Below are 26,636 nucleotides of genomic sequence, written 5' to 3'. Positions count from 1 at the left end.
ATCAAAACATAGATAATAAAAATGTGATAAAAGGAAGTAAATTGTCAACATTTAAATTAAGATGGGGGAATATTTGGGTAATGAGCAAGAATACTGACTGAAGTAAGAATTTTTTTTTTTTTTTGAGACAGAGTCTCACTCTCCCTCTTAGGCTGGAGTGCAGTGGCGTGATCTCAGCTCACTGCAACCTCCGCCTGCTGGGTTCAAGCGAGTCTCCTGCCTCAGCCTCCTGAGTGGCTGGGATTATAGACACCCACCACTCTGCCCAGCTAATTTTTGTGTTTTTAGTAGAGACAGGGCATAGTCGTGTTGGCCAGGCTGGTTTCGACCTCCTAACCTCAGGTAATTGGCCTGCCTCGGCCTTCCAAAGTGCTGGGATTACAGATGTGAGCCACTGTACCTGGCTGAAGTAAGAATTTTTGTTTGCTTCTGAATTTAATTATTTCTTTGATTCCTAGCCCAAAGCAATATTTGGAATCTTTTAAGTTTGATAAATACTTTTTATTATTATTTTTTTTGAGATGGAGTTTTGCTCTTGTTGCTCATGCTGGAGTGCAATGGTGCGATCTCGGCTCACTGCAACCTCCGCCTCCTGGGTTCAGGCGATTCTCCTACCTCGGCCTCCCGAGTAGCTGGGATTACAGGCATGCACCACCACACTTGGCTAATTTTGTATTTTTAGTAGAGACAAAGTTTCTCCATATTGGTCAGGCTGGTCTCAAACTCCCGACCTCAGGTGATCCACCCACCTTGGCCTCCCAAAGTGCTGGGAATACAGGCATGAGGCACCATGCCTGGTCGATTACCTGTGTGTGTGTGTGTGTGTGTGTGTGTGTGTGTGTGTGTGTGTATATATTTTTTGAGACAAGGTTTTGTTCTGTGGTCTGTTTTGGAGTGCAGTGGTGCAATCATGGGTCACTGCAACCTTGAACTCCTGGGCTCAGACAGTTCTTCCACCCCAGCCTCCTGAGTTGCTGGCACTATAGGCATTCATTACCATGCCCAGCTAACTTACTTTCCTTTTTTTTTTTTTTTTGTGGAGACAGTGCCTCCCTATGTTGTCTAGGCTGGTCTCGAACTCCTGGGCTCAAGTGATTCTCTTGCTTCAGCCTTCCAAAATGTTGGGGTTACAGGTGTGACTACCACTCCCAGCCTTTGTTCTTCTTTTTTTTTTTTTTTTAGTACCTATAATCTGGAAAGTCTCTTTCTAGGGTTTGATTCATAATCATTTTACTTCTCTGTTGTTACAAAAAGGGGTAAGTTCTTAAACTGGTAATGGTCTGAAGCACTCAGTGCTTACAGGTGGTCATGTGATACTTGTTCAGTGGCAGAAATTTCAGATGATTTTGGCTTTTAAAGCCCTTTCTTTACTGGTTCAAGAGGAATTGAGGATTTGGACATAGAAGTCATACCTAATGAGAATCTGTTAATGAAGCTGTTGTGTTTTAACAGTGCTTTTTGTTCCATCTCTCAGAATTGCCTAAGGAGGTGCCAGAAAAGCTTCCAGAGGCTGCTGATTTTGGAACTACACCTTGTCTGCATTTTGTCCACATGAGAGGATTACCTTTCCAAGCCAATGCCCAAGACATTATAAACGTGTGTGGCAGTAAGATACCCAATCTCAATAGGTTTGAATAAAAGTTCTAAAATTGAACTTGTATTAATTTGGGGAAGGTAGAGAAGAAAATATGGCATTTCTGGATTATCTTTGGATAGTAAGATGGCATCTTCCTGGTTGTAAGGCTTGCTCATTTTTCTGTAGCTGAAAGTGTGGCTTGATATTACTTTTTTTTTTTTGGTGACAGTCTCTTTCTGTCACCCGGGCTGCAGTGCAGTGGCGTGATCTTGGCTCCCTGCAACCTCTGCCTCCGGGTTTAAGCATTTCTCCTGCCTCAGTCTCCTGAGTAGCTGGGATCACAGGCATGTGCCACCATGCCTGGCTAATTTTTGTATTTTTAGTAGACACAGGGTTTCACCATGTTGTCCAGGCTGATCTTGAACTTCTGAGCTCAAGTGATCCGCTCACCTCGGCCTCCCAAAGTGTTGAGATTACAGGTGTGAGCCACTGTGCTTGTGGAGAGCAGATACTTGAAATGTAACTTTGAGTTCTGAGAAAAATTAGAAAAGCCAGAAGACTACTGAATGTGTAAATATATTATTGCTTAAAAAAGGGATTTCCTAAAAACAAATACGTCAAGTGTATGAATCAAAGTCTGAAAGAAAGATGAAGAGCCACCAGACTTCTAGGTAGGCTTACTTTCATCATGTTCCTCTTGACTGCCTTTGTTTGTTGTTTAGTTTTTCGCTCCACTGAAGCCTGTTAGAATTACCATGGAATACAGCTCCAGTGGGAAGGCCACTGGAGAAGCTGATGTGCACTTTGAGACCCACGAGGATGCTGTTGCAGCGATGCTCAAGGATCGGTCCCACGTTCGTAAGTCCTGCCTGTGGCTTTCGTTGTCATTTTTGATGCTTGTCTTTGCTTACAAATATCTCTTTCTGTTTTGGGATTGTAGAATTTTTCCTTGGGAAATTTTTATTCTTTTAGTACTAGTAAATTAAATATAACAGATAAAACACTATATTATAGTAAAAAAAATTTGTATACTAATTATCCTGCATGTTTCTTTCTTTCTTTTTTTGGTCACCCAGGCTGGGGTGCGGTGGGGCAATCTCGGCTCACTGCAGTCTCAGCCTCCTGGGTTCAGGCGATTCTCCTGCCTCAGCCACCTGAGTAGCTGGGATTACAGGTGCCTGCCACCATGCCTGACTAATTTTTGTATTTTTAGTAGAGACAGGTTTCGCTGTGTTGGTCTCGAACTCTCAAATGATCCACTCGCGTTGACCACTCAGAGTGCTGGGATTACAGGCATGAGTGACTACACCCAGCCTGTTTGTCCATTTTACTTTTGTTTGTTTGTAGTTTTTTGAGACGGAGGCTTATCTGTTGCTCAGTCAGTAGTGTAATGGCGTGATCTTGGCTCACTGCAACCTCCGCCTCCCAGGTTCAAGTGATTCTCCTGCCTCAGCCTCCTGAGTAGCTGGGACTATAGGCATGTGCCACCACACCTGGCTAATTTTTGTATTTTTTGTAGAGATGAGGTTTCACTGTGTGGGCCAGGCTGGTCTCAAACTCCTGACCTCAGGTGATTTGGCCTCCCAGAGTGCTGGAATTATAGGCACTAAATTTTGTTTTTAATTAGGGAAAGGAAAGGGCAAAGGGTTTGAGTTGCTGTCTTAACTGTGTGAAAAATGGCTGTAATATTTTTCTTCCTTTTCAGCTTTTTAAACTAATCTTTCTCATTGTCTTCAGATCATAGGTATATTGAACTGTTCCTGAATTCATGTCCAAAAGGAAAATAAGACTTCAGGGGCTCCAGATAATAAGGTAAATTTAAAAGGTAGAACTGTGGGCCAGGTGCAGTGACTCATGCCTGTGATCCCAGCACTTTGGAGGCTGAGGCAGGCGGATCATTTGAGGTCAGGAGTTTGAGAACAGCCTGGCCAACGCGGTGAAACCCCATCTCTACTAAAAATACAAAAATTATCTGGGCATGGTGGTGGGCGCCTGTAATCCCAGCTACTCAGGAGGCTGAGGCAGAAGAATCACTTGAACCCAGGAGGCAGAGGTTGCAGTGAGCTGAGATTGTACCACTGTGTTCCAGCCTGGGCAATAGAGCGAGACTCAAAAAAAAATAGAAGTACAACTGTGGAAATTATTTTCTATTGGTAAACTCATCATCCACTTACTAATTTATAATGTGGTAGAAACCATTCTCTTTTCATTTCTCAAATTTTTTTAGGGACCAGGTCTTGCTCTGTTGCCCAGGCTAACAGTGGTGCAATCATAGCTCACTGCAGCTTCAGCCTTCTAGGCTCAGGTGATTCTCTCACTTCAGCCTCCCGAGTAGCTGGGACTACAGGTGTATACTACTGTGTCTAGCTAATTTTTAAATTTTTTGTGGAGATGGGGGTCTCACTATGTTGACTAGGCTGGTCTTGAACTTCTGGCCTTAGGTTATCTTGCTGCCTTTGCCTTCCAAAGTGTTGGAATTAGAATGAGCCACCCTACTTTGGTACCGTTCCTTTTAATAAAGATAAAACTAATCATGATAATTAAAGTGTCAATATAAGGAATGAAAATTTTCATTATTATTATAATTTTTTTTTCATTTTCATTTTTATTTGAGACAGAGTCTTGCTCTTTTGAGCAGGCTGGATTGCAGTGGCGCAGTCTCAGCTCACTGCAACCTCTGCTTCCCAGGTTCAAGCGATTCTCCTGCCCCAGCCTCCTGAGTAGCTGGGATTACAGGCACCCACCACGATCCCTGGCTAATTTTTTAAATATTTTTAGTAGAATTGGGATTTCACCATGTTGGCCAGGCTGGTCTTGAACTAACTCCTTGCCTTGAGTGATTCACCTGCCTCATCTTCCCGAGTGCTGGGATTACAGGTGTAAGCCACTGCGCCCAGCTAGAATTCCTTACAATTTGATTTGTATAGTAGCTTTGAGCATTCTCTCCATACAGAATTTTTATGCGTGATTTCTAACATCCATTGTGCTATGTGCCAAAAAATAGTTGAGCCACCTTTAGTAGCTATAAATTGTAATAGACTGAATATGTGACTTGCATTAGCTTTTTTCCCCCCACTTAAATTTAAACACATTTTCTCAGGTTTTTTGTTTTTTTTTTTGTTTGTTTGTTTGCTTTTTTTGAGATGCAGTCTCACTCTTTTTGCCCAGGCTGGAGTGCAGTGGCACAATCTCAGCTCACTGCAACCTCTGCCTCCTGGGTTCAAGCTTCTTTTGCCACAGCCTCCCCAGTAGCTGGGGTTACAGGCACCCGCCACCATGTCTGGCTAATTTTTTTATTTTTAGTAGGGACAGGTTTTCACTGTGTTGTCCAGGCTGGTCTCAAACTTGTGACATCAAGTGATTTGCCAGCCTCAGCCTGTCAAAGTGCTGGGATTTCAGGTGTGAGCCACCACCCCCAGCCTGTTTTAAGGTATTTTTAAAAGAATACATGTGGAACCAGTGTGTGTCATCCATATATACACAGTTAATGTGTCAGTGTTTCATTTTCCTAAAATGGCTTTTTTTTTTTTTGCCTTAGGAAGTACATAATTTTATAATGTTAATTTACCTGTGAGATTTGCTAAATATGTCTTTAATGTCCCTTCCCTTGATTAAATATATGATGCCTTTTTTCCCATAAAGTATTTTAATTACTGTTGCATTGCAGTCACCTTTCTACATGTAATGGTTCATTCTTTTGAGACACTGAGCTGTAATGATTGCTTGAAAATACATGGGGCCAGGCGGGCAGATCACCAGAGGTCAGTAGTTGAGACCAGCCTGGCCAACATGGTGAAACTCTGACTCTACTTGAAATACAAAAATTAGCAGGGTGTGGTGGCGCACCTGTAGTTCAGCCACTTGGAAGGCCGATGGAGAATCACTTGAATCTGGGAGGTGGAGGTTGCAGTGACCAAGATTTTGCCACTTCACTCCAGCCGCCTGGATGACAGAATGAAATTCCATCTCAAAAAACAAAACAAACAAAAAAAATGGGCATTCTGTTTCTATATCCTACTCTAATGCTATTTTTGGATACGAAGTCCTGCAATTCTGTGATGTTAAGTATTTATAATAGCCTAAATCTATTTAAAATATATTCTGAAACTGTTTTTTTATGCCAGGCTGTAAACACTAATGCCTAACTAGTTTTTTCTCACTTTAACTTGGTTTATCAGATAAATTGCACAAAATTTGAACTCGCAATTTTAAATGATATGGGAATGTATGCTATCCTTTTTCATCTTGAGTAAATGTGCAACCTTTGTTTTTTTAGAATGAAGCAAGAAGCATTTCATTTGCACATCTTTCTTGGACATGGGATATACAGCTCCAGTTTATTAGCAGCAATTGCTGGGGAATTGATTTTGGTGTTTTGGGTTAATTGCTTCTAAGAAAAATTTCATAATGGACTGTTTAGAAGAAGAAATGAAAGATCCAGTTTGGGCTTATGAAATAAACCACAAATTAAAACTTTTGTTTAAACTGTCCAGGATCTGATTTAAAAATATGGTCTTTATTTTATATGATTAGACAGTTTGTTCGTAGGTGATATGTTATCCATTGTAAAGACTACATATTTTTATTCAGCAGTATTCCTTAAACTCTTTCATTTTAAGAAATAATACTTTTTTTTTTTTTTTTTTGCCTGTCAATTGAGTGCTGTGATGTAAAAATTCACATGGAGTGAAACAGTGATTTATTTTAACCAAACATTCACCAAAGCAAAGAAAGGTTTCTGACCTGTGAACTGGTATGATTTGGTAGAATAGTTTTAAATTTTGCTGTATTTGATTACTTAGGAGTTTTTAAAAAATCAAAACAAAAAATAAATACCACAGCTTAATGAGTGTAAATGGCAATTTGGCAGTTTTATGTCTTTAGAAATGTTTTGCCTTTCTAAGCCTTGTGCTAAAGGTGTTTAATGTTGGTGCCTATCTACTTAAGAGGCATTCTAGTCTTAAAAGTTGTCTGAATTGCCCCTCCCTGGCTTTTTTTTGGTTTGGGGTAAACCTAAGGGTGTTTGTTAGTCTCAAAACTGTGAAGTGACATGTCAGAACCGTCCAGACTGGTGAGAAAATTAATGGCTTCACTTGAATTTAAACCAGCTCTAGATAGGAAACAATCAGTCTCCTTATTTGCTTTTACAATGGAGTAGCACTTCCCATATTTTAGAACAAGTAGGGGTGCCTTGCTTAAATACAAATAGCATTTAATGTATAATTGTGTGAAGGGTTTATGGATAAAGCTGTACTTCTGTCACAGTGTGGCAGTACATTCTGCTTTAATATTAAACAGCTTGTTACTTAAATATTGGACAAAATGGCTGGCTTCAAAATGTAGTCATTAATAAACTAACTTTATGTGCACCTGTGTAGGAGAATCAAAATCCTGTATACTTACTTTGCCTTGTGCCTGTTCTCAGGGTGACGACTGCCACCAGGAGATGCAATTCTAGTTCTTAAAATTAAATTTGCCCAGATTTCTGAGAGGTGATAGTCTGGAAGAGAGACTATGTCTTCTCTTATTTAATACATAACCATCTTTGATTACCAGCTAAGATGTGAAATCACTGTACTGTAAGTAGTCAATAAATGAAGATTTGTTTCAGGCTGAAGATTACCTAAGAGTATTTATTATTGGAGTGTGTGTCACTGCATATATTATTACCTCAAGTATTCGTATATTAATATAAGAAGAAATGGTTAATTTTCATGAGTGTCTTCTTTAAAATCCTTTGAACGTGACTTAACCAGCTTAATATCATCAGTAGTACTACTTAGATGGAAATGCGTTTTCATATATGCTCGAATGTGCCAAGCTGAGAACTGGTATCCCTAGTTGTATGAATTGTTTAGAACGTGATGTTTGTTTCTCTCTCTTTCACATTTGGTATCTAATTTGCTGTGGAAAAGATCTATGGGGTCTATCGTGATTGGGGTAGTGAAGAATTCATTTGCAGTTGTTTGAAGCTAATGAGTTTTATTTGCACATCTCGGAAAAGAATGAAAGCAAAAGCATTAAAATGCTATATGTTGGCTAAGGTTGAAAGGATGTATCTTCTTGCCACACTACAGGCTGAATTTTCTGTACAAAAGGTGGCCATTATTGGGAAGTCATCATGTATTTGAATGCTCTCTTTTGTTTTTGTTAATAGTCTAGGCTGGTAAATGAGTGATTGCTAAGGTTAATGTAGTTACTGGGAAAGGAAGAGAAGCCCATAACAGAGTAAAAGTAATCTTATTTCCATGCAAGTGGAAGACACTTCTGTCTCCCTACATTTGGAAGAGTGTATTGTGCATCACTGTTTGCTACTGAAGGAGGCAGTGATGGTGAATTTCCCTCTTTTGTCTGGGTTCCTTATGTCTATAACTTCCTTTGTGGTAAAACTATCAAGAAGAATGGTGGGACTGGGGTATATGGTCAGAGTGCTCATATCCTGCTTTAGCCTAGCTACTTCTAAGGAGCTGCAAGGGGAAAATGGCATTTGCATTACTAAATAATCCTAAAGGTCATTTTCTTTCAGTATTTAATCTTTTCTCATTCTTTTTGAATGATTATATGGCATGAATTGTCTTCAATCTTTGGCTATTGTAATGCCAAAGTGAATTACCTTGTATAAGCTTATATAATCTTGTGCATACATACATTTCTCTGTAGGATAAATGGTAAGATTATGTGCACTTACATTTTATATCTAAAATTAAATTTATATCTAAAGTTGTTTGTACCAATAATGCAAATGCCATTTCCCCATAGCCTCACCAACATAACAAATTAGCAATCTATTCTTTGTCAATCTGACAGGTTAGAAAAATACGAAAACAAAAATAGGATTATTTTATAAGGTAGCCTTTCTTCATTTGGATTTCCTTTTTTTTTTGAGATGGAGTCTCGCTCTGTCGCCCAGGCTAGAGTGCAGTGGTGCACAGTCTCGACTTACTGCAACCTCCACCTCCTGGGTTCAAGCAATTCTCTTGCCTCAGCCTCTTGAGTAGCTGAGATTGCAGGCACCTTCCACCACACCCAGCTAATTTTTGTATTTTTAGGAGAGATGGGGTTTCAACATGTTGGCCAGGCTGATCTACAACTCCTGACCTCATGTGATCCGCTCGCCTCGGCCTCCCAAATACTGGGATTACAGGTGTGAACTACTGTGTTCAGCTAAATTTTTTTGTAGTTTAGTAGAGAGAGGGTTTTGCCATATTGGTTAGACTGGTTTCGAACTCCTGACCTCAGGTGATTCACCTACCTCAGCTTCCCAAAGTGCTGGGATTACAGGCATGAGCCACTGTGCCCAGCCCTGTTTTTTTCTTGAGATAGTGCTATAGCTGGCCTGGAGCCAGAACCTGAGCAATGCCATTTTATAAGATAAAGCTGTGTCTCCAAAAATGAGTTGTAATAACTGCCCCATTTTCCTTGCAATAACTGCTGACTTGGGTTCTGTAAATAAGACTGCTAGTCTGCTGTGGATAATGTCCACTAGGTAAAGTTGTTTACCTTTCTCATCAGTAACTGACAGAATTGCTGGCCTTTGCTTATCAGGATACGCAGCCCAAGCTAATTTCATCTTGGCCCCTGTGAACTAAAATCTGTAAATTCCACCGCTACCCAAACAATGTGTAAACTAACGTTTATCTTGACTTTTGTGAATCATTTATGTAGCAATTAGAGTGACAGTAAGCCCCTGAGCCCTTGGAATGTCCGGAGGCCCCCACCCCCATCCCTGCCCAGGAGGTAATTTACAGAATCCACCAGCCCTCAGAATGTCTGAAGCCCGTTGATCCCCCTCCCCGTTCGTCCCCCCACTCCCAAGGTGGCTTTTTGGGTATAAAAAGACTTTGCACCCTCCCTTTGGGGCCGCGGATTTGAGAGACGTGAGTCCTCCGTGGTCACCGGCAATAAAGACCCTGCAATTTGGCATACTTTTGTCTTGATAAATTATTTTAATCTTGCATCCCAATACTGCAATAGGGTCTCACTCTGTTGCCCAGGCTGGAATGTAGGGGTGCAATCATGGCTCACTGCAACCTCCACCTCCTGTGCCCCAGTGATGCTTTCACCTCAGCCTCCCCAATAACTGGCACCACAGGTATATACCATCACACCTGGCTTTTTTTTTTTTTTTTTTTTTTTTGTGGAGACGGGATTTTGCCATGTTGCCCAGGCTGGTCTCAAACTCCTGGACTCAAAGTAGTCTGCTCACCTCAGATTCCCAAAAGTGCTGGGATTACAGATGTGAGCCACTGCACCTGACTTGGATTTTCTTTTCTATGAACTGTCTTCATATTCCTTTCTCGTTTTTCTTTAAAAAAAAAAAACACACACACACACAAAACCCTTTATTATAGGACATTTCAAACATACAGAAATAGAATAATAAACCTATATAACCATCAATGATCAACTTGTGGTCAGTCCTGTTTCGTCTCTAGTTCAAGTCCACTTTTCAATTTTAAAGCAAATCTAGACAATATTTCATATGTAAATATTTCATCATGCAGCTCTAAAAAAATTTAAAATTATTCCTAATAGTAATAATTTGTTGTCACCAATTATCTATGATTTGAAATGTTATTTTTTTAAAAGTATATTTGAATCAGCATCCAAACAGTCCATACATTGCAATTGGGTCATACATGTAATTTTACCTGCAACATTTTTATATAAAAAATTTCAAGCATGCAGAGAAGGTGATGCCAATACTCATCCCTTAGATTCTACAAGTAGCATTTTGCCATGCTTTGTCACATACCTGTCTCCTGCAGGCTCATCTTTTTTTCTATATGCATGTCTAAGTAAGTTATAGACATTTCTTACTTTTAATCCTTTCAGCATACGTGTCATTGGAGTTTTTTGTTTTTGTTTTTTGTTTTTGAGACAGTTGCTTTGTCACCCAGGCTGGAGTGCAGTGGCATGATCTCTGCTCACTACAACCTCTGCCTCCCAGGTTCAAGCAATTTTCATGACTCAGCTTCCCTTGTAGCTGGGGTTACAGATGTGCACCACCACGCCTGGCTAATTTTTGTACTTTTAGTAGAGATGGGGTTTTGCCATGTTGGCCAGGTTGGTCTCGAACTCTTGGCTTCCATTGACTTGCCTGCCTCGGCCTCCCAAAGTGCTGGGGTTACAGGTGTGAGCCACCGCACCCAGCCGTTGCTGGAGTTTTTTGAAGGAAATTTGCAGTAAGGTGAATAAATGTTAAGTGTATCATTTGATGAGTTTGTTTTTTTTTGTTTTTGTTTTTAACTTTTTTTGAGATGAAGTCTTGCTGTATCGCCCAGGCTAGAGTTCAGTGGCCTGGTCTTGGCTCACTGCCACCTCCACCTCCTAGGCTCAAGGGATTCTCCCACCTTCAGAGTAGATGGGATTATGCCCGCCACCATGCCCAGCTAATTTTTTGTATTTTTTTTTTAAATGAAGTCGCTCTGTCGCCCAAGCTGGAGTGCAGTGGCTTGATTTTGGCTGACTACAACCTCTGCCTCCCAGGTTCCAGCCATTCTCCTGCCTCAGCCTCCCTAGTAGCTGGGACGACAGGCGCCTGCCACCATGCCTGGCTAATGTTTGTATTTTTTATTAAGGGGGGTGTTTCACCATATTGAGCAGGTTGGTCTCGGACTCCTGACCGTGTGATCCACCCGCCTCAGCCTCTCAAAGTGCTGGGATTACAGGCGTGAGCCACTGCGCCTGGCTCTAATTTTGTATTTTTATTCGAGATAGGATTTTGCCATGTTGGCCAGGCTGGTCTCAAACTCCTGACATCAAGTGATTGTCCTGCGTATGCCTCCCAGAGTGCTGGGATTACAGGTATGAGCCGCTGCACCCAGCCTCATTTGATGAGTTTTGATGTAAAAGCGTGTAACCCAAACCCCTAAGTTTGGAGCATTTGTATTACATCTGAATTTTTCCACCTAGTCAATTCCTGCACCTCTCTCTCCTGTCCCTTCTTCCCTCCCCTGGCAGCTACTGTTAGGATTTTGTTCACTGTAGGTTTATTTTGCCTATTCTAGAACTTCATATACTGAACTCATTCATACAGGATGTATTTTGTAATTTCATTTTACTCAGCATGTTTGGATATTCATCTGTGTGTTTAAGCTTCATTCCTTTTTATGGCTGAGCAGTATTCTGTGTTTGAATATGCCACATTTTAACGTTTCACCTGTTAGGTGAACGACTGATGAACAATGGGCTGTTTCTAGTTTGGGGCTATCATGAATAAAGTTGATATGAACATGTTGTACAACCTTTTTGTGAACCTACATTTTAATATAATTTGGATAAGCATTTAGGAGTGAGAATATCCTGAGTTGAAGTATTTTAAATTTTACTAGAAGGTGATAGACTTTCCTAAATGGTTATCCTGTTTTACATTCCCAGAGTTCCCACCTCCTTATCATTTGCTGTTGTCAGGTCTATAATTTTAGCAATTGTGTCTGTAGTTGTATCTTCTGGTTTTAATTTGCTTTCCCTGACAATGAATAGTACTTTTTCATACACTTACTAGCCATTCGGATATCTTTAGTGACGTCGAAATGTCTGTTTCTTCTCTTACTCGGGATGTTTTGCCATCCATTTATTTTTTTCATTTGCTAAAGAAATAAGATTCCCCTGTAGGTTTCCATAATCTGAATTTGGCTGATTGCCGTTGTGTGATACTGTTTAGTAACTGCTTTTCTATTGGCTTTGGTCTTTTAACTAATCTGCAGGAGCATTTTGTTCCTATAGTGAACTTTAAATGTGTTTTACCCTCAGTTTCTCCTCTGTTTGCTCATCATGGCAGAAATTATTTTTACATGGCTGAAGTCTTACAGCTCTCCCTTTAGAGTTTCTAGGTTTTATGTTAACATTAGAACATCTCAGTGAATGGTTCTGAAAGCACCTTGGGATAAAGCATGAAGGTGTATAAACAAAGTAGACTCTAGAATGTGCATGGACTCATTGAAGGCCAAGATATGTTTAAGAATCTTAATTTGAAACGCACAGGCAGAACCTAGCAGGTTTATCCAAAGACTTGTGATTTGAAAACATAACTGGTTATAATGGAAATAAAGAGGTTCTGAACCTTTCCTTCTGCTGCTTGACAGAAGATGGCAGATGTTTGGGAATAAAGACCAAAAGTTAGGGAGACTAAGTTATTTACAGTTTCTGATGGACTGGCTATTCATTCATTCATTTCTTGCCTCCTCAAGTAAGCAAGATGGGGCCAAGCACCGTGGCTCACACCTGTAATTCTAGCACTTTGGGAGGCTGAGGCAGGTGGATCATCTGAGCTTAGAAGTTTGAGACCAGCCTGGGCAACATGGTGAAACCCATCTCTAACAAATATGCAAAAACTAGCTGGCCATGGTGGCTCACGCCTGTAGTCCTAGCTACTGGGGAGGCTGAGGTGGGAGTAACACTGGAGCCTGGAAAGTGGAAGCTGAGATCACACTGATTACGCCACTGCACTGCATGCAGCCTGGGTGACATCAAGACCCTGTCCAAAAAAAAAAAAAAAGAAAAAAAAAAGTAAATTGGGGAATACAAGTAATATGCTAGAAGAACATAGTATTTGTGATAGATGTTGTAGTTGAATATGAATTATACTTTATTTTTTCTTTTCTTTAACTTCTGCTAGCTCGCTCCCTGAATGATACTTTTGTGCCATAAAGCAGCACTCCAGAATGCTAAGTCATTACTGCTTCCTGGAGACTTGTGCAGCTTTTTCATTCTGCTTGCCCTTGCCCTTTGGAAGCCTGAGTTACCTCTTCTTTACCATGCATAATTATTAAGTCTTAGGGATCTGATATCCTCAGTGATGCTTACAACTGCTTGCTGGTTCTTTTTTTTTTTAAAGACATGGTCTCACTCTGTTGCCCAGGTTGGAGTGCAGTGGTGCAATCTTGACTCACTGTAACCTTCGCCTCCCTGGTTCAAGTGATTCTCCTGTCTCAGCCTCCTGAGTAGCTGGGATTACAGATGTGCATTACCACCCCCAGCTAATTTTTGTGTTTTTGGTAGGGACAGAGTTTCACTATGTTGACCAGGCTGATCTCGAGCTCCTGGCCTCAAGTGATCTGCCCACCTTGGCCTCCCAAAGTACTGGGATTACAGGTGTGAGCCACCACTCCCAGCCTACAGGTTCTATTTTTAAATTAATTTTACATTTCAAGACAATTCACTGACTAAAGTTTGTGCCACTTATTCTAGGTATAGAAATTGTGCTCGTTAGATAGCATGGTTTCTGATTTGGTGTATTAACTGACATGCTTAACAAAATCTTTATACCAAAGTAGTGTTAACATCAAAATTAACCTGTCCTCAGCATGGGAGACCTCAGTCATCAATGACAGTTCTCAAACCAGCTAATGTCTAAGAATGATTAAGATTTGATTTGGGAGAACATTTTGAATAATAGGCTAAGTTAATTTGAAAGAAGTTTTACTGTAAATCAAAACAGGACCACTTAACTACTGAAATATAATTATTTAGAAAGGGCCCCCATTTTTTGGTGAACAAAGCTGAAATGAGACTGTAGTGGACAGCCTCCTTTCACAGAATGGTTAAATCTTCTTTAAGAGTTTCATTATATGTTTTTATAATTTGACTTACAAATAGTGAATGAACTAAAGACTTTCTCACAGTTCCAATCTGCTTATCAACCTTAAAAGCTTGGAGTCTATTTGGAAAGAAATAAGCACTTGAACTGCGTTGATGAGTTCAGTCAGGTTCTATTAGGTTAGACTTATGCTTGCTTTGGGTATGAAAGCACATTTTTTTCATATATAAATTTTATTTTAGAATAGTTTTAGATTTACACAGACATTGCAAAAATAGTACAGAGTCCCTGTATACACCTCACCCACCTGTACACCTACTGTTGCTATCTTACTACAAGATATTTGTCACAACTAAGGAACCCAACTTTGGTACATTACTATTAACTAAATCCCACAGTTCAAATCTTTAGTTTTTTTCCTAATATTCTTTTCATTCCAGGATCCCACAATTACATTCAGTGATGTCCCTTTAGCCACCTAAGAGGTTTCTGTTTTTAATGACTTCAGATTCTCAGCGTTTTGATTTTTTTTCACATCAGATGGGTAATGTGCTGATGTTTTAACAAGGTGTAAAGGAAGCACATCTCACACAGAAGTGTGAAAGCCAGTCATGAACTACGGAAGGATCTCAGACTTGTTTTTGATGACCATGACAGTTTTAAGGAGTACTAGTTGGTTTTGTAACATGTCCATTAAGTGAGGTTTTCTGATTGCTTTCCTTCTGGTCTTGGGAGGAAGAGCACAAAGGGGCATTCTCATCACATCAAGGGTACATGTTCTTAATATGACTTATCACTGATGATATTGATACCAATTTTGATCACCTGGCCAAGATAGTGTTTGCCAGGTTGCTGGAAAGCACAATTTTTAAAAACTGATAAAATATACAAAAACCTTGCAAGTTTTTTTCTTCCATTTTTAGGCATACATTTCTGTGGCATTAAGTGCATTCACATTGCTGGGCAACCATAACCGCCATCTGTCACCAGAATCTTTCATCTTCCCCCAACACAAACTGTACCTATTAAACACTGACTCCCCATTCTGCTTTTCCTTAAGCCCCTGGGAACCATCATTTTACTTTCTGTCTTTATGCTTTTGACTATTCTAGGTACTTGGTATAAGTGGAGTCAAACAATATTTGTCCTATGTACGACTGGCTTATTTCACTTACTGTGTCCTTAAGGTTAATTTATATTGTAGCATGTGTCAGGTTTTTTTTTTTTTTTTTTTGAAACGGAGTTTTGCTCTTGTTGCCCAGGCTGGAGTGCAGTGGCATGATCTCAGCTCACCACACACTCTGCCTCCCGGGTTTAAGTGATTCTCCTGCCTCAGCCTCCCAAATAGCTAGGATTACAGGCATGCACCACCACACCCGGCTAAGATTTTTGTATTTTCAGTAGAGAGGGGGTTTCTCCATGTTGGTCAGGCTGGTCTGGAACTCTCTACCTCAGGTGATTGGCCCGCCTCCGCCTCCCAAAGTGCTGGGATCATAGGCGTGAGCCACCACACCTGGCTGCCTGTGTCATTGTTTTTAAAGCTGAATAATATTCCATTGTATGCATACACCAACTTTTGTTTACCCATTCATCTATTGATGGACACTAGGGTTGTCTCTACCTTTTGGCTATTTTGAATAAAAGGGCTGGAAACACAGGTGTACAAATATCTGTTGAAGTTCCTGCTTTCAATTTTTTAGGTATATACCCAGAAATGGATTTGTTGGATCATATGGTAATTTTTTTAAATCACTATACTGCTGTACCATTTTACATTCCAATCAACTGTGTACATGAATTCCATTTTCTCTATTTCCTGGTCAACACTTGTTGTGCTTTTTTGATAATAGCCACCTTAATAGATATAAAGTGGTATCTCATTGTGGTTTTAGTCTGTACACTTCCCCAATGATTACTGATTTTGAGCTTTTCATGTACTTATTGGATAATTGTATATCTTTTTGCAAGACATGTCTATTCAAGTACGTTGCTCATTTTTTCAGGCTTTTTTTTAAAATTGTTGCAGGAGTTCTTTTTCTTTTGAGACGGAGCCTTGCTCTGTCGCTTAGGCAGGATTGCAATTGTGCAATCTCAGGTCACTGCAACCTCCGCCTCCCAGGTTCAAGCGATTCTCCTGCCTCAGCCTCCTGAGTAGTTGGGATTACAGGCACTCACCACCATGCTGGGCTTTTTTTTTTTTTTTTGCATTTTTAGTAGAGACAGGTTTTGCCATGTTGGTCAGGCTGGTCTTGAACTCCTCATCTCAGGTGATCTGCCTGCCTTGGCCTCCCAAAGTGCTAGGATTACAGGTGTGAGCCACCGCGCCCAGCCAGGATTTATTTGCAGTTTTCTCCCATTCCTTTTCATTCTTCTGGTAGTGTCCCTTGATGCACAAATTTTTAATTTTACTGGAGTCCAATCTATTTTTTTTTCTTTCATTGACTGTGCTTTTGGTCATACCCAAGAAATTACTGCCAAATACAATGTCTTGAAGCTTTTCTTTTTTTTTTTTGAGACGGGGTCTTGCTCTGTCACCCAGGCTGGACTCACTTCAACCTCTGCCTCCCAGGTTCACTCAATTCTCCTGCCTCAGCCCCCTGAATAGCTGAGAATACAGGTGCCCCACCACCTCGCCTGGTGAAGTTTTATATTTTTAGTAGAGACAGGGTTTCACCATGTTGGCCAGGATGGTCTTGAACTCCTGACCTCAGGTGATACACCTGCCTCGGCCTCCCAAAGTGCTGAGATTACAGGCCTGAGCCCTCACACCCGGCCAGTAATTGTTTCTTTTTTAAAAGAGTTTGATAATTCTAGCTCTCTTTTTTCTCCCAATCTTGGTGGATGGAGCTAGTTATCTTTTATGCATTTTAAGTTAATATTTGTATATCGTGTAAGGGTTCAACTTGTGTTTTTTTTTTTTTTTTTTTTTTTTTTTTTTTGGTATGTAGAGATCCAATTTTCCCAACACCATTTGTTGAAAAGATGATCTTTTCTCCACTGAATGGTCTTGGGACCCTTATCAAAAATCATCTGACCATATATGTAAAGGTTTATTTCTAGGCTTGTGATTCTATTCCATTGGTTTATATGCCAAAATTTATGCCAGTATCATACTGTTTTTGTTACTGTGGTTTTGTATTAAATGTTGAGATCAGGGAGTGTAAGACCTCCAACTTTGTTCCTTTTTTTTCATTTTTGAGACAGAGTCTCGCTCTGTCGCTCAGACTGGAGTGCAGTGGTGCGATCGTGGCTCACTGCAACCTCTGCCTCCTGGGTTCAAGCGATTCTCCTGCCTCAGCCTCCCCAAGTAGCTGGGACTACAGGTGTGTGTCACCACGCCTGGCTAATTTTTTGTTATTTTTAGAAGAGATGGGGTTTCACTGTGTCAGCCAGGATGGTCTCGATCTCCTGACCTCATGATCTGCCCGCCCTGGCCTCCCAAAGTGCAAGGATTACAGGCATAGGCCACTGTGCCTGGCCAACTTTGTTCTTCAAGATTATTTGGACTATTTGGGGGTCTCTTGAGATTGTGTATGAATTTTAGGATAGATTTTTCTATTTTTGCAGAATGTTGGGATTTTCACTGGGACTGTATTGAATCTGTAGATTACTTTGGGTAGTATTGACATCTTAACAATATTAAGTTTTTGAATCTATGAACACTTCTTTTTTTTTTAAGACAAGAGTCTCACTCTGTCACCCAGGCTGGAGTGCAGTGGTGCAATCTTGGCTCACTGCAACGTCTTCCTCCTGGGTTCAAGTGATTCTCCTGCCTCATCACCACCATGCCTGGCTAATTTTTATATTTTTAGTAGAGACAGGGTTTTGTCATGTTGATCAGGCTGGTCTTGAACTCGACCTCAGGTGATCCACCCTTCTTGGCCTCCCAAAGGCTGGGATTACAGGGTGAGCCACAGTGGCTGGCTGAACATGTGATACTTTTATGTCTTAATTTTGTATGGCAACATTTTGGTTTTCAATGTTCAAGTCTTTTGGCTCTTTAGTTCAGTTTATGCTATTGTAAATGGTGAAAAGCACAATTTTAAAGGAAGATAGATAGGCATATCATTAAGTCAAGGTATTCATGACTTGGTCCCCATACTTTTATGGGAGGCTGCACTAATAACTACAGATATTTGGGACGTTGTATACAATCTTTTTTTTTTTTTTTGAGATGGAGTCTCACTCTGTTGCCCAGGATGGAGTGCAGTGGGACGATCTTGGCTCACTGCAACCTCTGCCTCCTGGCTTCAAGCAATTCTCCTGTCTCAGCCTCCCAAAGTGCTCGGATTACAGGTGCGAGCCACCACTGGGCGCAGTGGGAGGCCGAGGTACGTGGATCACGAGGTCAGGAGTTCGAGACCAGCCTGGCCAAGATGGTGAAACCCCATCTCTACAAAAAAAAAAAAAAAAAAAAAAAAAAAGCCAGGTATGGTGGCACCCGCCTGTAATCCCAGATACTCGGGAGGCTGAGGCAGAGAACTGCTTGAACCCAGGAGGCAGAGGTTGTAGTGAGCAAAGATTGTACCACTGCACTCCAGCCTGGGTGAGAGAGAGACTCTGTAGAAGAAAAAAAAAAAAAAAAAATTAAAGGCTAAATATGTGTAATTCTGAGTAAAATCTCAAGTGACTAATATTCATTATATTGTGTTACAAAGCTGTCTCTTTTCAATTTAATTTAAAATTAATTCTAAAATAACTTTTGCTTATTTAGGGCAACACTCCTTTAGTCTATTTTTGTCCCTCACATTATGTATAGCACGTAAGAGAGTGCTAGCTCATGTAGGTGGCCAAAAAATAAGGAGAGTTAAGACTCTCAAAAAACAAATGTTATTTAAGGGAAAAAAAGACAATCAACAAACTAGGCTTGACTTAAGATTTTATTTTTCCCTAGAACTCTTAAGCTTCACCAAGTAACAGGCGACTTTTGGAATAACAACTCTTTCCCAGGTTGTAACCCCTTCCAGGAGACAGAATTTATTAAATAACATGGTTCCAAGATGTTTCCACCCCAGAATTCTAAACCAGTCATAGAATCATATCATCTTCTTAGGTCTTAATTAAAATCAAACAATCTATAGACACATGTAACAGAATCAAAATAATATATAATGATGTTTCTTTCCTTCTCTTGCTCAATATACTTCCCTCTTTTCCTCCAAAGAGTTTGTTACTCAGATGTATGAATACAGTCAGCCCTCCATATCCACAGGTTCTGCATCCATGGATTCAACAAACTGCCAATCAAAAATATTCAGGAAAAAAAAAATCCACAAAGTTCCAAAAAAGCAAAACTTGAATTTGTCGGACACCAAGCCCTATGTTGAATCCATGCAAATGAAATGATGTGTAGGTATTTTATTAAGTATAAGTAATCTTCAGATGATTTAAAGTACACAGGAAGATGTATGTAGGTTATATGCAAATACCATATGACCATATTATACAATAGAATTTGAACACCATGGATTTTGATATCCAGTGGGATTCCTGGAACCAATCCCCCATGGATACTAGGGGATGACTGTATTGCCCTTTCCAAGAAAGCATCTATCAGCTCTGATTCATGACTCAGAATGAGGAATTCCATATTCAAAAACAGTAAGTATTCCGAGCTAACTAACTGTCCTTAGCCATCAACAAATTAAACTTGGCCAGGTGTGGTGGCTCATGCCTATAATCTCAGCAGTTTGGATGCCAAGGCGGGAGGACTGCTTGAGCCCAGGAGTTTGAGACCAGCCTGAACAACCAATGAGACCCTACCGCTTAAACAAAAACAACAACAAAAAAAATGCCAGTCCTGGCTACTTGGGAGGCTGAGGTGGGAAGATTGCTTGAGGCCCAGGAGGTCAGGGATTCAGTGAGCTGTGATTGCACCACTGCACTCCAGCTTGGGCAACAGAGCAAGACCCTGTCTCAAGAAAACAAATTAAACTTGTTTTACTCTATATTTGACTTTGCTTTAATCAATAGCTTCTATTTGCAAAAGTCAAATCCTATTTTTAAAACTCCTTACAATTTCCATTATGACTCTGAGAAGAAGACAGAGGGAATGGGGAAGAGCTGGCTTGTTTTGTGAAAGATTCTGAAAAGGGCAGTTTATTTACTTTGAAGTCACTAAGTAGAAAAACAAATGTTTTTTGATAATAAAAATCCTTGTAGGTAAAGACCAGAAAATTCTGGTCCTGAAATTATGTTATATTACAATATTGTTTTCAATACATTCAGAATTTATATTACTCTTTAATTTCTTTTCCCTGAGACTGGCTTCACAGTTTGGTAGAGATACTTTCAGAGGTAGGTAGTAGGGGTGAAGAGGAAACAATGTTTATGTCTAACAGCACCTGGGAATATATGTAACATCTGTCATTTTGATCTCGGCATCTATTCTGCAAATGTAATAGAAGAAGATGTTCGTTTTCCTTTTTATTTTTATCTGCCTAGACTCTCTCTTCTGTTAAATCCACCCCAGCGTTATCACTAATCATAACAATGAATTGCCCTTCCAAAGATATGCTATAAAGCAAACCTTCAATGTCAGGTTGTTTAGATTTAGAAGAGAAAGGCTCAAGTGAGTTAACTTTTATTCATACAGTCATTAGGGAAAACGAGCAAAATTTCCAGGAACCACTGCCTTTTCTCCCCGGACCTAGTTAATTCCTATCAACTCTTTAGTTGACTCTAAGGACTGGGCTCTAGGAGATCCTGACAGCTGAAACACAGATAGAGAAGAGCCTGCATAAACGTTCTGGTCCAGGTCTTGGCCTTCAGTCTTATGATGGGCTGGTGGAATATTGCTTTATCAGATGCTCATGACAGGGATTGCAAACTCGCTCAGGCTTGATACTTGAAGGAAGAGGCAGTTCATTTGTTGAACAGGCATCACAGAAGGTTCCTCTGCAGTTCTTACACACATTCTATGAGGAGAAGGAGGTGAGGTGGGGAATAGAAGAGGAGCAAGGCATAAGGATTCATGGGATATAAAAAGCCAACTATGGTAAGTGCTCAATGCCTAATCAAACACTGACTGGATGTTTACTACATGCCAGACAGTATTTGAACACAGACCCAGTCTACAAAGAAGTTCACCGTCTAGTTTTTAGATTAAATGAAAAGAAGAAGTACCATAGAGTTAAAATAAAAATGGATAACATACAAATCATTCATCTTTGGAATATACTTCACACGTCGGTTCCCCATACTCCCTTTTAGGTAGGTTAGTTTTAAAATTAGTTTGCAAATACCTGAGCATACTCCAAGTAAGGCAGTGATGAACGATGGATTGGGTGAACAGGCTAGGATTAAAAAATGTTCTGAGTATGAACTGAAAGTCTAATTCCTAATACATGGATATGCTTAATGCTTTCCCGTGATCTTTGATGCTCTGTAAGAACATCCTTTCAGTTATCAGTGCAGCAGGAGCACAGCTTCCTGCATCTTGTTCATAGGAAAATTGTTTTGCTCTCCTAAACATTTTGAATCTTCAATAGTCAAGCACTGGAAGAGCAAGACGTCACTATAGTGGTGTCAGTGGTAAGGCTGTGATAGGGTGGTATACACAAAGCTCCAAGGGTCCCATATAAAGAGCTGTGAAGAATAATTTCTCCCATGAAGTACTAACTTCATCTCAAATAATTCATCTTCCTGAGGGTGAGAGGAGTAGGGGGTTGCTTTTATTTGAAAGCCTGAGAATTTTTGTCTGACATACAGAAGTTAGTGCTGCATAGCTTAGAAGATGAAAGCCAGAATTAACAGTTTCTTCTATTTTGTAACATATTTCTATAATTATATCTTCCATAAGGGCAGTTCATCTGTTATCTGATTCTGTGAATTTAAGACTAGGTCGTACTATAATTTCACTTGTTAAAATTCGGCATGATCACAAATGGTGCTATGCAGGTTGTGATCCAGAATTTGAGCCTGCTTGCTGTATCTCTTCCAAGTATGTGTTTCATACACTCATTTGTACATAACTTTTTTTGACCACTTGACCACTATGGATTGGGTACCATATTAGATGCTGGGGGATTCTACCGTGGACAAGACGCAGTTCCAGCTATCAGGGCCACTGGTTCTTTCTGAATACTTCCTTCACTCTGCCTGCTCTAGGATAACAAACTGGGAAGGTGCTCAGGCAGATGACACCCTTGAGGATTGGGGGAGCAGAAATCAAGTGGTCTAGCGGGAAGAGCTCATATCCTGTTCTAAGCAGGATACAGTGCTGAAAGGACTGCAGACTTTGGAGCTAAAGCTAGGTTGGAAGCTGGGTTTCACCACCTATGACTTGAGTAATTTTGGGAAATGGACTTAGCATTAGATGTTCAACGTTCTTCATCTGTAAAATGACAGCTACGAAGGACATAAGCTTGACAAGAACAGACTTGGTCTACTTTGTTCATTACTCTTTCCCAGCACATTCTACACAGCAGGCACTCAATATTTACTTATACATTTCTATCTGCTTATTTGTTTTAAATTACATAGTTATTTATGTTTATTTTAATGGGAACTTACTGACATCAATTACTATGACTGAAAAAGAACAGGTACCCAGTAAATGCTTGCCCCCTTTGCTTTCACCTCACTCCCAGCACTGTGAGCATGTACTCTGCACTCTATGAGACAAAGTCCCTGTTACTCGTGGGGATGGACTGGGGGTGCTGTAGGCATCCCTACGAAAACCCTGTCCATGTCTGACAGTTACCTTTGTTAGGCTGCCATCTTCCTGGCATAGCTGACACACCTGTGACTTTTCAGAGAGCAGCAGCTGATCCTAAACCACACAGTGAGCTGGTTAGTTTTCCTTGGTGCCAGAAACATTAGTACTTTCAGAATATCAATTTTTTAGCTACAATATCAATATAATCACACTATAGACTGTCGGGAAACTAAAACCAATTACAAACAGGTAGTCTCACCACCATAATACAACTCAGATAATCTTATTATTATCCTTCCAGCTCTTAATTTTTATAATAAAATAACATGACTTTATTTCTAAACAGGAAATTCAAGCATATGCAAGTATAGAGTAAAAAGTTTTAAAATTATCCCATTCCTCTTGTTTCACTCTACCATCAAGAATGAAAAACACTGGGGGTTGGGCCTGGTGGCTCACGCTTGTAATCCCAGCACTTTGAGAGGCCAAGGTGGGTGGATCACCCTGAGGTTAGGAGTTCAAGACCAGCCTGGCCAACATGGCAAAACCCCATCGCTACTAAAAATACAAAAAAAAAAAAAAAAATAGAAGAAAGAAAAAATAGCTGTACATGGTGATGGGCACTTGTAATCCCAGCTACTCGGGAGGCTGAGGCAGGGGAATCACTTGAACCTGGAAGGCAAAGGTTGCAATGAGCTGAGACTGTGCCACAGCACTCCAGTCTGAGTGACAGAGCAAGACTGTCTCAAAAAAAAAAGGCAGGGGAGGGGGAAAGAATGGCAAGTACAGGGCATGGAAGCTCACGCCTGCAATCCTAGCACCTTGGAAGGCCAAGGCGGGCAGATCGCTTGAGCCCAAGAGTTTAAGTCCAGCCTGGGCAACATGGCAAAACCTCATCTCTACTAAAAATACAAAAAATTTGCCAGGTATGTGGGCATGGTGACATGCACCTGTAGTCCTAACTACTCAGGTGGCAGAGGTGGGAGGACCACCTAAGCTCAGGAAGTCAAGGCTGCAGTGAGCTGAGATCATCCACTGCACCCCAGCTTGGGCAACGTGAGACCTCATCTCCAAAAAAAAAAAAAAAAGAGTGGAAAGCAATAGGATTTATTTTATTTTATAACCTAAGAGGTAAATGACAGGGTGACTCAGACATAGTAGCATTCACTGTCTTTCTCATGGGCTTTCATATACTATTAGATTGACAAAGTGTTTTACAATCATTAGCTTATTTCTAAGTGATCAAAACATCTTTTTTCTCTCCATTTTACGTAAGGGAAAACTAGATGAAAGGTATATAAAGTGAGCTCTCCTAGGTCTTATGTCAGGGATAATTTCAAATAAGTGAGAACTGATGTTTACTTAGTAAACTGCTGAAAGCTGTGCTACTTCCTGTGTGAGCTTCAGGCAATACATATTTGTTGAGGGTATTGTAAGAAGGATGGCACACTGTATTCACTCATCTTCTGCCCACGCTACCTTTTTGCTAGCTAGACACAGTACAACCAACTTCATAATTTATACAAGATGTTTTGAAACAGGAGGCTCTGTTACCTGTTCATCCACAGGGTGGGGTTGCAGCCTACAATGGAGAAGTAAAAAATAGTGACAAATAGCAACTGTGTGTATTTCCATTTATATCATTTCAATAAAAAGCTCCGAATACAAACATTTCTTCAAACAAGAAATACTGTACATCTTTTATATTACTAAGAACAACATAATTATTAATCTTGACCTTCAAGGAGGGAAAATTTTGCTGCTTAGAATCTATCACTAGAATCTGACCCCTGACCTATTATATTAGGGTTCCCATTTAAAAATAGATTTGAAGTTATGTTTTACATTTCCCTTTTCCTATCAAAATAGTTAGCATTTATGTTTCCCAATATGTAAAACTCCAATGGCACACTGGCCATATACTTTAGTAGCTTTTTTTCTATTTGATGTTATGGAAATCTACTCATTATTGCATGTTATATATTAGTCCCAAATATTCTTAAGATGTGAGCTTCAGCAAATTAATCCAAGAAAGGGAAATAAATGAGACTGCCACCAGAAAACCCATTCAAGTTGAACTACTTCTTCATGAGACTAAGCTGAGCTAACTCTGATGTTCCCAGCATGGACTAGAGCCTAAATGAGGCGAAGCAAAGCTCGCTCTCGGTTACAGGGAAAATGCACCACAGATTGCAATGGTTCCTATTCTTTTCAGTTGAGTAGCACTGTGATCACCAGACATACACCATGGGGTGACCAGGTTTTCAGATGTTCCTTGCCATCATAATCCTAGGAAGCCTGGTATGTCTAATGATTGCAGCTATGGCCAGAGTAAGTCCTGGAAATTGCTAATAGGTAATGCAGAGCCAAAGGACTTGAAAATAGGAGACAGGATAAACAGAGGCAACCTGGTAAGTCACCTAGCCTCTCTGTGCTTTTCAGTTTTCTCATCTGTAAAGTTGCATTAGATACTTCTATAAGGAATATTAAATCACAAGGAGATAATGAATGTGAAACAGACAAATTCTAAGTTGCAGAGCACAATTCAGATATAAGGAAGCACTGTCCTATATTATCAGGACCTAAGTCAGAAGTTGCCATTTAACAGACACTCCTGATTGCTCAAGTAAATGACTTGATTTTAGTTTGAGACTAGGTTCACCCTGAAAGGGACCTGGAAGCCCAGGTTAATTTCCTGGCCTTTCTAGTTTCCTTCTCTGCTTATGCCATTCTGTAATGTGAGATGGGCAATAGTTTAAGCTTAGCTCTGGATCAAACTATGCTCTTTGGGAGCAAAATTAAAGACTTTGGAATGGCCTTTAAGGCAAGAAAGGGGCACTTAGGCCAAGCACCTACATAATTAGCCTACTACTGGACTGTGTGATTTCTCTTCTCCAGCAGCTACTTCTGTTCCAGATGACACACTACCTCATTCTTAAGATAACAAAGCCTGGCTAGGGATAGTTGTACAGTTCTCTCAAAACCCCACTATGGTATCATTCCTCATCACTAACCTCTTCCTCCACCTTTTAAAATAGACCTTTACGTTTAGAGCAGTTAGGTTCACAGCAAAACTGAGTAGAAAGTGCAGGGACTTCTCACATGCCTCCTGCCCCATCCCCAGCCTCTTTATCAACATGTGGCACCAGAGTGGCGCCATTTGTTACAACTGATGAGCCTATACTGACATCATCATCACCCAGAGTCTATGGTTTACATTAAGGTTCACTCTTGGTGGTGTCTAGTCTATGGGTGTGGTCAAATATATAATGACATGTATCACAGTATCATACAGAGTAGTTCCACTGCCCTAAAAATCTGCTGTGTTCCACCTGTTCACTCCTCCCTTCCCTTAACCACCGGAAACCACTGATTTTTTTTTTTTTTAACTGTCTTCATAGTTTTGTCTTTTCCAGAATGTCATATAACTGGCCCTCCTTCATGTCTTAATGCAGGGGCACTATGTAATATTTTGTCATATTTCTAACCTGCTAAAATAACTATAAAAAGTCAGCTTCCTTGAAACTATCCTATGCTCTTCATTGCGAGCAAATTAGACAGAGTTAGGAAAAAGGAATGAAGTTAGGCTGTTTGAGATTCTCAAGAGAAAAGAAAAATGAGATGAGAGATAAATCAGAGTACTTATTTGAACTTTTTTTTTTTTTTTTTTTGAAATGGAGTCTCACTTTATTGCCCAGGCTGGAATACAATGATGCCATTTTGGCTCACTACAACCGCCACCTCCTGGGTTCAAGTGATTCTCCTGCCTAGGCCTCCCAAGTAGTTGGGATTACAGGCAGGCACCACCAGGCCCAACTAATTTTGTATCTTTAGTAGAGACGAGGTTTTACCATGTTGGC

At 40.3% G+C, this 26,636-nt stretch overlaps 2 protein-coding genes and 1 pseudogene across 7 annotated transcripts in view; 1 reads left to right on the top strand and 2 right to left on the bottom strand.

Annotated features, from left to right (window-relative positions):
* The window catches only part of GRSF1 (G-rich RNA sequence binding factor 1), a 30,110-nt gene extending 22,917 nt beyond the window's left edge, over positions 1 to 7,193 (top strand). For all 3 annotated transcript variants that reach the window (XM_021666093.2, XM_021666092.2, XM_021666094.2), the window contains exons 7-10: positions 1,475 to 1,596; positions 2,299 to 2,434; positions 3,314 to 3,388; positions 5,853 to 7,193. In XM_021666093.2, coding sequence (XP_021521768.2) covers positions 1,475 to 1,596; positions 2,299 to 2,434; positions 3,314 to 3,363 — 308 coding nt within the window. In that variant the 3' untranslated portion in view covers positions 3,364 to 3,388; positions 5,853 to 7,193. The remainder of the gene's footprint in view (positions 1 to 1,474; positions 1,597 to 2,298; positions 2,435 to 3,313; positions 3,389 to 5,852) is intronic.
* A 7,458-nt stretch (positions 7,194 to 14,651) lies between these two features.
* LOC135272179 (small nucleolar RNA U13) lies at positions 14,652 to 14,745 on the bottom strand (annotated as a pseudogene).
* A 4,239-nt stretch (positions 14,746 to 18,984) lies between these two features.
* Positions 18,985 to 26,636, bottom strand: part of RUFY3 (RUN and FYVE domain containing 3) — a 100,249-nt gene continuing 92,597 nt past the window's right edge. For all 4 annotated transcript variants that reach the window (XM_064367710.1, XM_064367724.1, XM_012464432.3 and 1 more), the window contains 3 exons: positions 24,331 to 24,358; positions 22,822 to 22,890; positions 18,985 to 21,034 (listed from right to left, as the gene is read on the bottom strand). In XM_064367710.1, coding sequence (XP_064223780.1) covers positions 20,891 to 21,034; positions 22,822 to 22,890; positions 24,331 to 24,358 — 241 coding nt within the window. In that variant the 3' untranslated portion in view covers positions 18,985 to 20,890. The remainder of the gene's footprint in view (positions 21,035 to 22,821; positions 22,891 to 24,330; positions 24,359 to 26,636) is intronic.

This window comes from Aotus nancymaae, unplaced genomic scaffold (genome assembly GCF_030222135.1).
Source record: "Aotus nancymaae isolate 86718 unplaced genomic scaffold, 86718_ANA_hifiasm-v0.15.2.pri h1tg000006l, whole genome shotgun sequence".
Lineage (NCBI taxonomy): Eukaryota > Metazoa > Chordata > Mammalia > Primates > Aotidae > Aotus > Aotus nancymaae.
This window is presented reverse-complemented; position numbering and strand designations above follow the sequence as displayed.